The sequence below is a fragment of the Trachypithecus francoisi genome, unplaced genomic scaffold, assembly GCF_009764315.1.
Source record: "Trachypithecus francoisi isolate TF-2019V2 unplaced genomic scaffold, Tfra_2.0 Lachesis_group4, whole genome shotgun sequence".
Taxonomy (NCBI): Eukaryota; Metazoa; Chordata; class Mammalia; order Primates; family Cercopithecidae; genus Trachypithecus; species Trachypithecus francoisi.
Genome location: NW_022681469.1, coordinates 72452286 through 72464921, shown reverse-complemented (window position 1 = coordinate 72464921; position 12636 = coordinate 72452286). Strand labels below are relative to the sequence as shown.

At 39.7% G+C, this 12636-nt stretch overlaps 2 protein-coding genes across 14 annotated transcripts in view; one reads left to right on the top strand and one right to left on the bottom strand.

Moving 5' to 3' along the window:
• Window positions 1-6300, bottom strand: part of ANKIB1 (ankyrin repeat and IBR domain containing 1) — a 171081-nt gene extending 164781 nt beyond the window's left edge. For 2 of the 3 annotated variants that reach the window (XM_033194805.1, XM_033194804.1), the window contains exon 1: window positions 5761-6010. The gene's annotated coding sequence lies outside the window, so the exon portion shown is untranslated. Of the gene's footprint in view, window positions 1-5760 lie in introns of all 3 variants that reach the window. The other variant, XM_033194801.1, reaches the window with a different exon arrangement.
• The window catches only part of KRIT1 (KRIT1 ankyrin repeat containing), a 47227-nt gene continuing 40764 nt past the window's right edge, over window positions 6174-12636 (top strand). The window contains exons 1-6 of one of the 11 annotated variants that reach the window (XM_033194808.1): window positions 6174-6484; window positions 6600-6803; window positions 7139-7371; window positions 8139-8286; window positions 10170-10273; window positions 10928-11087. In XM_033194808.1, coding sequence (XP_033050699.1) covers window positions 10172-10273; window positions 10928-11087 — 262 coding nt within the window. In that variant the 5' untranslated portion in view covers window positions 6174-6484; window positions 6600-6803; window positions 7139-7371; window positions 8139-8286; window positions 10170-10171. Of the gene's footprint in view, window positions 6804-7098; window positions 7372-8138; window positions 8287-10167; window positions 10274-10927; window positions 11088-12636 lie in introns of all 11 variants that reach the window. The other 10 variants (XM_033194817.1, XM_033194816.1, XM_033194813.1 and 7 more) reach the window with 10 other exon arrangements.

The window sequence follows — 12636 nt, the reverse complement described above, 5'->3', positions numbered from 1 at the left end:
AATGACACCCACCAAAGCTAATGAGTGGAGGGTTGATGAGAAACGCGATACTAGCATAATTTTGGAATGTATCTCCACAAACACTAATCAATCACAAAGGGCACAAATATCATCTTGCCAATATCACTATTAGTGGCATGATTTTACATAGTATGCCTCTAGATGCAACACACTGAGAAGGGCACAGCAGCATTTCTGTGGTATTACTGCCAAGAATGCATGACCTGATTGGAGTCATGAGGAAATATCATACAGATCTAGGATGAGGGTCACCACACAGAATACAGGGCATATACTTATTAAAACTATCAAGGACATGAAAGATGGAAAACTGAGGCTGAAGAACTATGAACAGACATAATAACTAACTGTAACATGTATTCCTGGATAGGATCCTGTGCCAGAAAAGAAAGAGATACTGTTGGAATAGTAGATGAAATTTGTATAGATTCTTTGGACTAGATAGCAGTGTTGTATCCATGCTGATTTTCTTCTTTGGATGGTAGTATGTTGGCTGTATAAGAGAGCGCTTATTTTTAAGAAACAGACGCTGTAGTGTTTAGGGGTGATGTGATACCATGTTGGCAGTTTGCTCCAAAAGGTTCAGAAAGACTGTAATGAGTATGTATGTATGTATGGAGACACAGAGAGAGAGAGGGCAGGCAATGGAAGTAAGCAAAATATTAACCATAGGAGAAATCTGGGTGAAGGGGATATAAGAGTTCTTTGTACTGTTCTGGTATTTTTTCTTTAAATTTGAAATTGTTTCAAAATGATTTTTTCATCTGAAAATAAAGATGTGATATAGAACATCTAGTGATAGAGCAAATGTGAATCACCTATTGCCTAAGGCCAAGAAACAGAATGAAAACCTTGACTGAATATGTTGATTTACATACTTTCCTTTACCATACTCTGAAGGGACGCATTAACAAGAAGGGCAATGTTTTTATGACTATTTGGAGAACTAAGAGCATCTCAATGAACTCTCCCTTCTCTTCATGGATTTTAAATGAGTATTTTACAGCTCAGTGAGGAAAGGAATCTTGACTTACTCATCTTTGTAGTCCCAGCACCTAGCCCATTTATAACTTACTCATTGTTAATGTCCTTGAACAGGAATTCTACCGCCAATATTATTTCAACGAGAAAAATATAGTGACTTGAGTAGCAAGGACTTTGCTACACTGAAAGGGAAGGACTATCTATGTTAAGTTAAAATTGTATGTCAGACTGAAGACAGAAAAATATCAAGGATTTACTTTCTTAGGAACTCAAGTATTAAATATCTGCTCTAAAGTCCTAAAAACAGAAGAGCGCATAACCAGTAGTAAAAATCATTATCCTAAGAATCAAACTGCTAACAGTTTTTGGTTAAAAAGTAATGATAGAATCTGATAGAATCAAATGTTTAGGATAAACATAAGGCTTTTGGAGAAAAGAGTTGACAGTGGAAAACCATGTTTTAAAAAATGCTGAGTGTCTGAAAAATTATTAGACTGAACCATATCAAATTGCTGATAAAGCATATACCCTACCAATAATGAGTATGATAATTTTCAAATCTGAAAGAATACACTTTCATTGCAGAAACTAAAACTCTCCAAGGCCCTTAGTTGCCAAAATTAAACTCAAATTTTTTTAAAGCTGAATAGATTTCACATGGCTCAATACTCTACCCTTCCTGGAGAATACACACATTTCTAGCACATCTTAAAAGCTTGTGGTTCCATTGCTGAACTACAGGGAAAAAAAGGTAAACATGCCTGAAGATCTGTTACAGTTAACCATAATGAACTTTAGAATTATGTCTTTTCAAAAGTTTAAACAACGACTGAAAATTAATTTTGATAGTATATAATTATCTGCTTTATTTATTTATTTTTAGGCAGAGTTTTGCTCTTGTTGCCCAGGCTGAAGTGCAGTGGCGTGATCTCGGCTCACTGCAACCTCCACCTCCCAGGTTCAAGCAATTCTCCTGCCTCAGCCTTCCGAGTAGCTGGGATTACAGGCATGTGCCACCATGCTTGGCCAATTTTGCATTTTTGGTAGATATGGGGATTCTCTATGTTGGTCAGGCTGGTACTGAACTCCTGACCTTAGGTGATCTGCCTGCCTCAACCTCCCAAAGTTATGGGATTATAGGCGTGAGCCACCGAGCCCAGCCAAAGTATCTGCTTTAGAACGCAAAATATACTAGTACCTTATGAATTTAGGATTTTTCTATTCAAAGCAATATTAGAGAATTAAAAACTGTTAATGACTATATGACAGGTTCTCCCCTTTAAGGACTGTAAGTCAAATCTTTTCGAGAATATTACAAGGAAAAAAAAAATCCAGTAATACTATATACCAGATTCTGTATCGCTTTTTATTATTATGATTATTAGTTTAGTTTATTTGTGTGTGGGGGGGGTCTTTACATGGAGATAAAATATATTTTGGGACTATTCTAAGGATTAAATGAGATAATGTATGTAAAGCACTTAGCACGGTGACTGGCATAAATTAGGCACTCAGTAAATGGCATCTATCGTGCTTATTCTTATTTATTTATTTTTTTGAGACGGAGTCTCACCCTCTCACCCAGGCTGGAGTGCAATGGCGAGATCTCAGTTCACAACAACCTCCGCCTCCCAGGTTCAAGTGATTCTCCTGCCTCCGCCTCCCAAGTAGCTGGGATTACAGGGGCGTGTCACCAAGCCCAGCTAGTTTTTTGTATCTTTAGTAGAGACAGGGTTTCACCATGTTGGCCAGGCTGGTCTCGATCTCCTGACCTCATGATCTGCCCACCTTGGCCTCCCAAAGTGCTGGGATTACAGGCGTGCGCCACAGTGCCTGGTTGCATATTCTTACACAGAGAAATATGAAACAATCTAGAAACAGGGTCAAGTGGCTTAAAAACCTGTAAGAGAAGCCAATAAAGGCAAGTGAATAGAAATCACAGTCATATATCTAGACTGGTAACCTCAATGAGGAAAGGAACCTTGAATAATTTACCCTTGTAGTTCCAGAACCTAATGAAGTACTTAACACACAGTAGATGCTCAATAAAAGTTTAAGGAAATAAAATGGACATGAAAGTATCTAGAAGACCAGGTGCAGTGGCTGACGCCTGTAATCCCAACACTCTGGGAGGCCAACGCAGGGGGATCACCTGGGTTCAAGAGTTCGAGACCAGTCTGGCCAACATGGTGAAACCTCGTCTCTACTAAAAATACAAGAATTCGCTAGGTGTGGTGGCGGGTGCCTATAGTCCCAGCTACTCGGGAGGCTGAGGCAGGAGAATCACTTGACCCTGGGAGGCGGAGGTTGCATTGAGCTAAGATCACATCACTGCACTGCAGCCTTAGCGATAGAGTGAGACTGCATCTCAAAAGAAAGAAAAGAAAAAAGAAAAGAAAGAGAGAGAGAATCTGGAAAAGAAAGAGGAAGTCTGAGGTTGTCTGAAAAATAAACTGAGAATCCAAAAATTACCATTCCCTCTAAGGAAGCCACTTTGAAAAGTAAATTAAAAACCTAAGCATTTTTAGATCAATGTATAAAAACTCCCCCCAGACTCCAGACTGGTCTCTTTAATAGTGACTTAGTCCACTCCCAAATCCTTTTTGGCAAATGTGTCAAATATTTGAAGGAAATATTTTAAAACTTAATCTAAATAAATGTTATATGCATCCTCAAAGGGGGAAAAATTACCCAAAGCATTGAGGAATCTTTTCCAACTTCAAGGACATTCAGATTAACTTAATTCATAGTTCTTCCATTTACTTATATATGAAAATGAGCTTGCACTTTTATCTACAAGCAAGCTGTAAAGACACATATTTCACTTTCACAAGTTTGAGTGCATACCCCAGAAAAGAAAGAGGAAAGAAAACCCACTCTTTGAGAAGTGGGCAGTGCCATAGGAGTACAAACGAGTGGCTAACAAAACTTCCCTCCCATGTTTCAGGAGTCACCTACCTGTTAGAGCCCTTGTTTACAGCACAGTCTGGACAGTTTCAGACTCCTTACATATTGAAAACTCAAAATTCTCGGTGTAGTAGTCAAGGGAACAGTGAAATAGGAAAATATGGTCCTATCTTCCCCATCCTACCCCAAGTAAAAGAGAGAATCAACAACATTTTTTCTAAGACTTCTCCAAGATAGCGCCCATCACCTCACTAGAGCACCCTACTCTTATTCAGAAACTGAACAATTTCACAGAAAGCAAAAGCCACACCCTTAATAATACACTCAACTCTGTACAGTGCTTGGCTTCTGTGCTAAGTACATTTCCAGAGAGAGAGCTGGAACTACATCTCCTGAGCCTACTTCAAATTAAAATCTGTGAACAGTGAGAAGTTACAAATCAGATAATAGCCCAAAATTAACTGCTGAAAGGAGGTTGGGGGGAAAAATCATTAAATACATCCATCTTTCTTAATGAAGTAACAATGTTTTTCAGCAATACAAAACACTAAAGCTACCAGCCTACTCTACACAGTAGTTTGCAGAATAACAACCTGCAGTACACAGTAAAATTATTCTTAAATCATCGTTTGCTTCCTATGGTGCTCTGAAAAGTAGCAAATGCATAAAGTCATATAAGAGCTATTGTCCAATCACTGACAGCATTAAAATTATTTTTAAATCTAATTTTTGGAAAGTTCTGCAGTAGCGGTTTAAAAAGCAAATCAAATTCTAATGAGAAAAAACGTCTAGTTCAAAACTCTGAAAATACACTGAAGACATTCACAGTTTAAGAAGCAGGAAGGTCATAGGCACCAATGTGTGTAACATCTGTGAGTGGCTGATACAAAAAAAGATTTCTCTGGAATTAAGAATTCGAAATAATTATCAAATACAATCTAATATGATCTTTAAAAGTCTCTTGTCTCAAAAGCAACAAAGCAAAAGCTTGTAACAAAGCAAAAGCTTCCAATACAAATATTTTTACACCTTACACATACCCACATACTTCACAAATTAAGAAACAGATGAAAATTAAAACACTAAAATTTAAAGGCATCTAAAATACACTACTTGAAACAGCAGACTCTTATCTCTACATTTATCTATCAGCTAAGCGCTTCTGAAATGTTCATTTCAATACAAGATTGTTCGATATGCCATTCTGCGTGAATCGAGCTTCGGAGACTAATTCTCAGAATCTCCTCAGGAGATGCTTTATTACAGCTCTAGTGTCAATTTCCTGCGACTCAAACAGCTACGTACAGAAAACAGCTCATACATAGGGAGAACAATCAGAATACAGGGGAGCGCTCCATTCTTTTGTTTTGGTGGCAGAAGCTGCAAAAATAAAGGTTCACTGGAGCCATCTGCACCTATCCCCACCCATCACAGCCCTGCAGAGCACTTTTACCCATCCGCTTCTCAAGACTGTCTCTAACCCCCGAGGTCGGCAGAACCCGTGGCTTTCCACGTCTCAAAGGATGGGGGTGGGGGGGTGGGAGGGAGGCTGCGAGGAAGGACACAGATCCTTTGAGGACAGAGGGACAAGGAGATGCATCCAGATGGGGAGGATGGGACGCGTCACGAAAACCCGGAGGCTTGCAAATTCGCTGGGAGAAAAGCCCTGTGGGCGGAGAATGCTGCTTGTTCAGGGATGGGGACAGACAGAGAGACAATGCTCCAAAACAGGAGACAGGCACACTCCTAGTAGATCCAGGAGGGTGTGAACTAGATAGCTCTGAACTCGGAGCCACAAACGGATAGACGCAGCCTCAAACAGATTCGTACCGCGAAGCTGAGACTTACGGTTACTTCTCCCGCTGAGGGTAAGGGTCGGTGGACCCAGCAACTCCGCAGTTCCGCCTCGGCCGCCCCTGCCTCTACAGCCGAGCTGGTGACCTTAGGTACCCTGCCCGCCCCACCCACCCGGACGGGTGCCCCTTCCTCGCCGGCCCGGGTGCACCCGTCAGGAGGAAGCTGATGTGGCCCAGGGTGCGCACTGGCGGCCCGCGGGAAGCGCTGCGTGAGCCGAAGGCGCTAGCGGCGAGGCTCAGACTGGGCGGGCGCCCCCCATCCCTCTCCGGCCGCTGCGCCGCCTCACTCGGGGGAGGGGAAGAGGGGGCGGCGGCTCTTGCCTCCGCCTCGCGGTCAAGTCCGGCTCATGTTCCAGCCTTGCGCGCGCGCAGCCCCGGCCGCCCTCTTCCCCTCCCCCGCCTCCGGCTCCGACTCAGCCGCTGGCACCCCCGCCGCCACCACCCTAGTCTCCGAGTCGCCTGCCACCAGCCCCTGAGAGACTGCAGGTCCAGCGAAAAGCAGCAGGAACGGCAGCAGGCCGGCCGCCGACCCGGAAGCTCTTCCACCGCCAACCGCGAAGCTGCGAAGGGTGTGAACCCGGAAGCGATTTCGTAGCTACGGTAGCGGCTGGGTGGAAAGCTAAGGCCTTTGAAGACCTGGGACCCCATAGTTTCGGGAGAGGGTGAAGGGTGAATGGTGCTGAGGTGCGAGGAGAGGGAAGAACAGTAAAGAGCAGGTGGGCAAGAGGGTCTGCGACTCCGGAGACCTCAGCTTTTGGGGTGCCGGGTGGGGAGCGCGGGGGAACCCTCAGGACGGCTTTCTTTTGGCGACTGAGGGTTTTTCTGTCACAGGAAGCTGGGCCGGGCTGCTGTGCCTGGGAGGAGGGAAGGAGGAATGAGAAAGCGGCCCTGACCCCCTCGCCAGGTGACTGTCCCACCCATTTAGTTGAATGTAGCGGCCGGAGAGGCACTCGCGGCAGGCCGTACGGGTGGGACCTCTCGGTGTCCTTCGGGAAACAGGAGGAGCAAGTTCGACTCCAGCGAGGGAAAACAGAGGTGGGAGACTGAACTATCTCCACATCTAGTTGCCCCAGGCAAGGAGTTTATTTTTCACACGTAGTTACAGAGAAACCAAAGCCACTTTTTGGGTGGAAACTCTTTGAACAAAGAGGCTTATATTTTTCCCCGGTAGTGGACGTTGATGGGTGGTGGCGCAGGAAGAAACCTCCCAGGCAGAGTGATTACGTATTTTTGTCATTGCAGGGAAAGGGATTCACACAGCTTGTCATTCTAACTCACTTCTCCTCCTCTAACTCATTTCTCGCCTCTACACCTTTCTCCACCTTTTAAGGTTTTTGGCTTTCATCGCTTTTTCTACATGTTGTTTTTAGCCTCACCAGAAGTATTTCATCTCGCTGGTCTACCCCAAGATCTCAGCCTCATTATTTTCTTACTCTTCTGGAGTGCTTATGTGCCTTTACAGTTTCTGTTTGCAAACGCTGTCTAGCATACTAAGAGGATATTAGCAAACCTGTTCCATGGACACTAAATGGCAGTTGTACATCTCCCCTCATCAGTCATAGTGACAACCAGAAATGCCCTCCATATTTTCCAGTGATCCCAGGTAGGTGCCACTCCCCAATTAAGGACCACTTCCACGAGTTTATACGGTCTTATTACTTAGGCAGCAATCATTTGTGCCATATTTTCCAGAATAGAGTGAGCCATATAACAAAATGCCACGTTTCCTGTACTTATTCACTTAAATCCTCTTGTCAGACTCAGTCTAAACATATTGCAAACTCTAGTTATACCTTTCTCGTATTTTAGTTCAAACTACTGATTTTCTAGAAACTCCGTCTCTATCAATTTGTATGTGTTTCTCCCCTAGCAGTTTTACCTTCTTATGTTAGTTACTTTTGTTATTTTCCTGACTTAAGCCTTTGTTTCCTTCTTTCATGTCACTGGAAGAATGTAGATTTTTAGTAGTCAAGTACGAATAGTTCTTGAAAATGAATTTTAAGAATATTTTGGGATATGGTAAAAAAAAAAAAAAAAAGTGTTTGGTTTAAGAAAACCAGATACTGTTACTTTCATAGTTATGTCTTTTTAAAATCACATTTGTTTACCTTTTAAAAGTTCAGGGTTCTGTGCAGTATTAATTAAATATTCTAGAGAAGTGATGAGTATTGACAAAGTACTTTGCTAGTAAATGTTTTCTTAACATGAGTTGACCAAGATAGGAATTGATTTGCTTTAAATTGTGTTTAGAAAACTAAGAATTACTTGATTTCTCTTTTAGGTCCTTAATAGAAAAAATGGTTTCTGTAATTGTGCCCTATATCATACAGTGTATTCACAATACAATGTCTTTCTTTTTGGGGCTTGCAGTCTTCAATGCGTCTGTCTCATAATTTGTAAAGGTTTATTATCGCGAAGTCATTGTTAATCTGTGGTGAAAAGTAATTGCTAAATAGAAATTCTGAGAAGAAAAAGGCCTCATCCTTTTCACATGATGTAGGAAGGTCTGGTGCATGAGGTGGGTTTTAAGAATGATCTTATGAAAAAAATTGAACTGAAAAAAATTTCATGAAGTATATAATGATAAAGAATGAAATGTCCTCAAAACTTTTCACACAATGAAATGTCTCTATCCTAATGTTTTACTGTATTTTTTCTAGTGAAAGATCCATAGGGTTTTTTGGATCTAAATCAATGGAAAGTTTTAGAATCTAAGATAAATTTGAAAATTACTAAAATTATTTTATGTAAAATTTTCGTACAATAATTTTAATGGTTGTTTTAATCTTAGGCTAAAGTTTATGTAAAATGCCAAAAGCTACTGTTATTTTAACAGAACGTCTTCTTAAGGTAATTTTACAATCATAAGGCACTTTTTAATTGTTATTTAGGGAAGTGAATTAAAAGTTGCAGAGTGATATTTTCAGCTGCAGTGGAAAAAACAGGAGAATTACTCTATCTCCTCTCAAATAACATTCAAAACCCTTTCTTCAAAATGGTCTATCTTGAGAGTTGCAGCAGTAGGGAACTCATTAAATATGAACAGATAATTTTAATGCCTAGTGTTTTTTTAAAAACTGAAGAAGTTCATCTCAACATAGCCGGGAAAGAAGCTCTTTCTTTAATGTTCTTTTAGAAATTTGCTGACAAGTAAATGGCGAGAAGCTTTTAAAAAAAAAAAGAGAGAGAGAGAAAATAATCAGTACAGAAAGATGCACTTTAGTGTAGCCATTAAAGAAATTTACTCGATGAAGAGAACTATTATACAACCAAGATTGTGGTTGAAATTCAGTCACTTGTTGGAAATTGCGCAATGGAGTCTTAAGATTTAAGGGGACAAAGTATATGCATGTACACACGCATACACCCAGACACACACACACACACACACACTGAATATATTTGGAATAAAATATTTGGATTATTGACAGGTGTGGTGGCTCACGCCTGTAATCCCAGCACTGTGGGAGGCTGAGGCAGGCGGATCACCTGAGGTCAGGAGTTTGAGACCAGCCTGGCCAACATGGTGAAACTCCGTCTCTACTAAAAAATACAAAAGTTAACCGAGCATGCTGGCACACGCCTGTTAATTCCGGCTACTCAGGAGGCTGAGGCAGGAAAATCACCTGAACCTAAGAGGCGAGGGTTGCAGTGAGGCGAGATTGTACAGTGCACTCTAGCCTAAGCGAAAGAGTGAGACTCTGATTCAAAAAAAAAAAACAAATTGGATTATCAAGGAAATTGATAAGGGAAATGGAAAAGATTCTTAAATCACTGTCATAAAGCTTTTATTAACTGACCAAATGGTTTTGGTTCTGTGATAAGCAACTCGAAAGAAAATTATATACTATGCTTTAGCTCATCCAAATGTCTAATATCAAAGTTCTCCTTGCTAAAATTTCTGGAATAAATGTCAATGGATGTAAAACATCTACCATTTCCAACTTCCAAACTATTAACGGTATAACTAACATTCGCTTTTGTAATTTATGGAAAAAGTGTATATTATTCTGAATCACTATTTCAATTCATTATTTACAAAATATTTTATAATCATAATCACTTTTTTTGGCCCCAAAGGCAGATTCTTACTATGCAGTTAACACCTATGAAAATGTATAACCCTATTTTAAAAGGAAAAAAGAAATACAAAGGAAATCTTAAATTATCAGCTAAGGTTTTGAGTAGTTGAACAGTAAAGATGCAGTCAAAGTCATTCCTGGCTTGCCTTTTAGGCACTATATATTCTAGGATAGAGAACATTTTATTTTTTAAAAAATTTTTTCAACATGATTATGTGGAAATAAAATTTTTCAATTTAAGATGCGTTACTTTTTTTTTTATGTTGCCATCAAATGTGTCCTTTAATCTTTCAAGGAATTTTTTATTTGTTTTATAAAGCAATGGGAAATCCGGAAAACATAGAAGATGCATATGTTGCTGTTATTCGTCCAAAGAATACTGCCAGTCTCAATTCTCGGGAATACAGAGCTAAGTCATATGAAGTAAGAACATTTAATAATAATTTGTTTCTACCATTGAATGTCATTCTGTATTATCATTCACATACAAAGCCTTATTATATCTTGTAAATTCGTATTAACAAGCCAATTATTTTAGGTCTCTGCCCATTATTCTGCATTTTTTCTGCCGCTTGCCTTTTGACCATTTGCTGTTTATTGACACGTAGGTTATTAGTAGTAAACATGTAATTAAGACTATATGTACATACATATACATATATATAACTGAATTGTTACCTTTTTTATGCAACAGATTTCAAGCAATATGAAATACTTCTAATTTAACCTAATTTATGTAGCATTTCCTTTAAACTGATTTTTTAAGGTTTTCTGAAACCTGTTCAAGGGTACCGTGGGGTTTCTCAGTAGGCTACTGCTTCAGCAGTGCTGTAGCTTACCATTTCTCACTCCTGGCTGCACTGTACAATCACCTGGGGAACTTTTAAAACTGTAAGAACCAGACCCCAGACATTCCCATCCGTGTGGGATGGGGCTGGGCATTGCTATTGTTTTAAAGCTTCCCAAATTATTCTAATATGCAGCTAGAGTTGAGAAAGACTACTAGCTTATTGTAGTTTTCTAGGGCAAGTAGACTTTATTTTAAGCTTTCTCTTAATGTTGTTTTTCTCATCTAAGATTTTGTTGCATGAGGTTCCCATTGAAGGACAGAAAAAAAAGAGAAAGAAAGTTTTATTAGAAACGAAACTTCAAGGCAACAGTGAAATAACACAAGGCATTTTGGATTACGTAGTAGAAACCACCAAACCAATTTCTCCTGCAAACCAGGGTATCAGAGGTAGGAAACTTCTTTTTTAAAAAACACATTGTTTAAAATACTTGTGGAAATACATTCTTTTAAAAATATACACATATTAAGCCAATTTCTTTTTATGTTCCTTTACATTTAACAAACTTGCAAAAAAAAAACTCAAGTGTTTTTTAAGGTACACCCCAGCCCCTTCAAGACGTAACTTGACAAATATTTTAAAAGTTGAAAAGTATTTAAAGAATTCACAATGTTGATGTGAAATATAGTTCCCTAGGTAAGTATCTTTTAACTACTATTCCTATTTCTCTACTTAATGACAGAGGAAACTATACTCATCTCTCCAAAACTAAGTAAAAGTTAATATTCGTGGATTAGGGAAAGTCCTGTAAATTACCAGGTAGCAGAGGTTTTCTTCCTATTTGGTCATAGAAAGAAGACCCTTTTCAGAAAGTCAGACTGAATTATGGAAGTATTAACCCTGAAAGATTGAGGCCCCATTTAAAATATTACATAATAGCCTTTGAACGTGATTAGAAAGTAATGATCCATTTTCTCAGGCTGTAGAAACAGATAGCAGTCAAATGTTACAGAAACTACAAACTATATCCAGGATTCAGTTACTACAATTTAAAAAGTAAAGCCAATTCAGTCAAGCAGCAGTAGAAAACAGTTGTTAGTGAAGTAAAGCATACCTCTCTATGCCTACTTTTTTGGTTTTTCAAAGCTTATTCAGTGTATATTTTTATAGGGATTAGTTGTCTGATTCATCTGTTTCAGTAAAGAGATTGTTTTTGTTGCAGAGATACAGCCAAATCCTGTGGTTTGACTTATTAGTTATTTTGGGTATTTGTTTTCTAGAGATACATAACTGAGCTATAAGCCTGTGTTTCTTAACTTTTGGAGGTACCATTCACTGTATTTTAGCTCCCTGATAGGCTACTTCCCCTAATAGAGCCTGAAGAGTTTTTGTGGGTTGGGACTGTAAGGATTTTAACTCAGGATTATAAGTAGTTCCTGTGACCAGGCAAAGTGGCTCACATCTGTAATCCCAGCACTCTGGGAGGCTGAGGTGGGTGTTTCACGAGGTCAGAAGTTTGAGACCAGCCTGGCCAATGTGGTTAAACCCCATCTCTACCAAAAATACAAAAATTAGCCCAGCGTGGTAGTGCATGCCTTGTAGTCCCAGCTACTCAGGAGGCTGAGGCAGAAGAATTGCTTGAACATGGGAGATGGAGGTTACAGTGAGCCAAGATTGTGCCACTGCACTCTAGTCTGGGCAACAGAGTAAGACTCCATCTCAAAAAAATAAAAGTTCCTGCATATGATCTCTGATAAATACTTTGAGTCTCATAAAGAGAATTCCTTTTCTCTAATTACCAGATTCACTATATAATAAGAAGATCAAGAAAGCAATCTTAGCTTATTAAAAAGGTGGAGGGAGCTATCCTTTTTTGGGAATCAAGGCATGTGAAGACTGTCTTTGGATGCCACAGATTGGTCAGTCTCATCTACCTCAGTCTTGGACTTCTCTGATAAATTTTCATCTAAACTTATTCTACTATTGCCAGATTGTTAT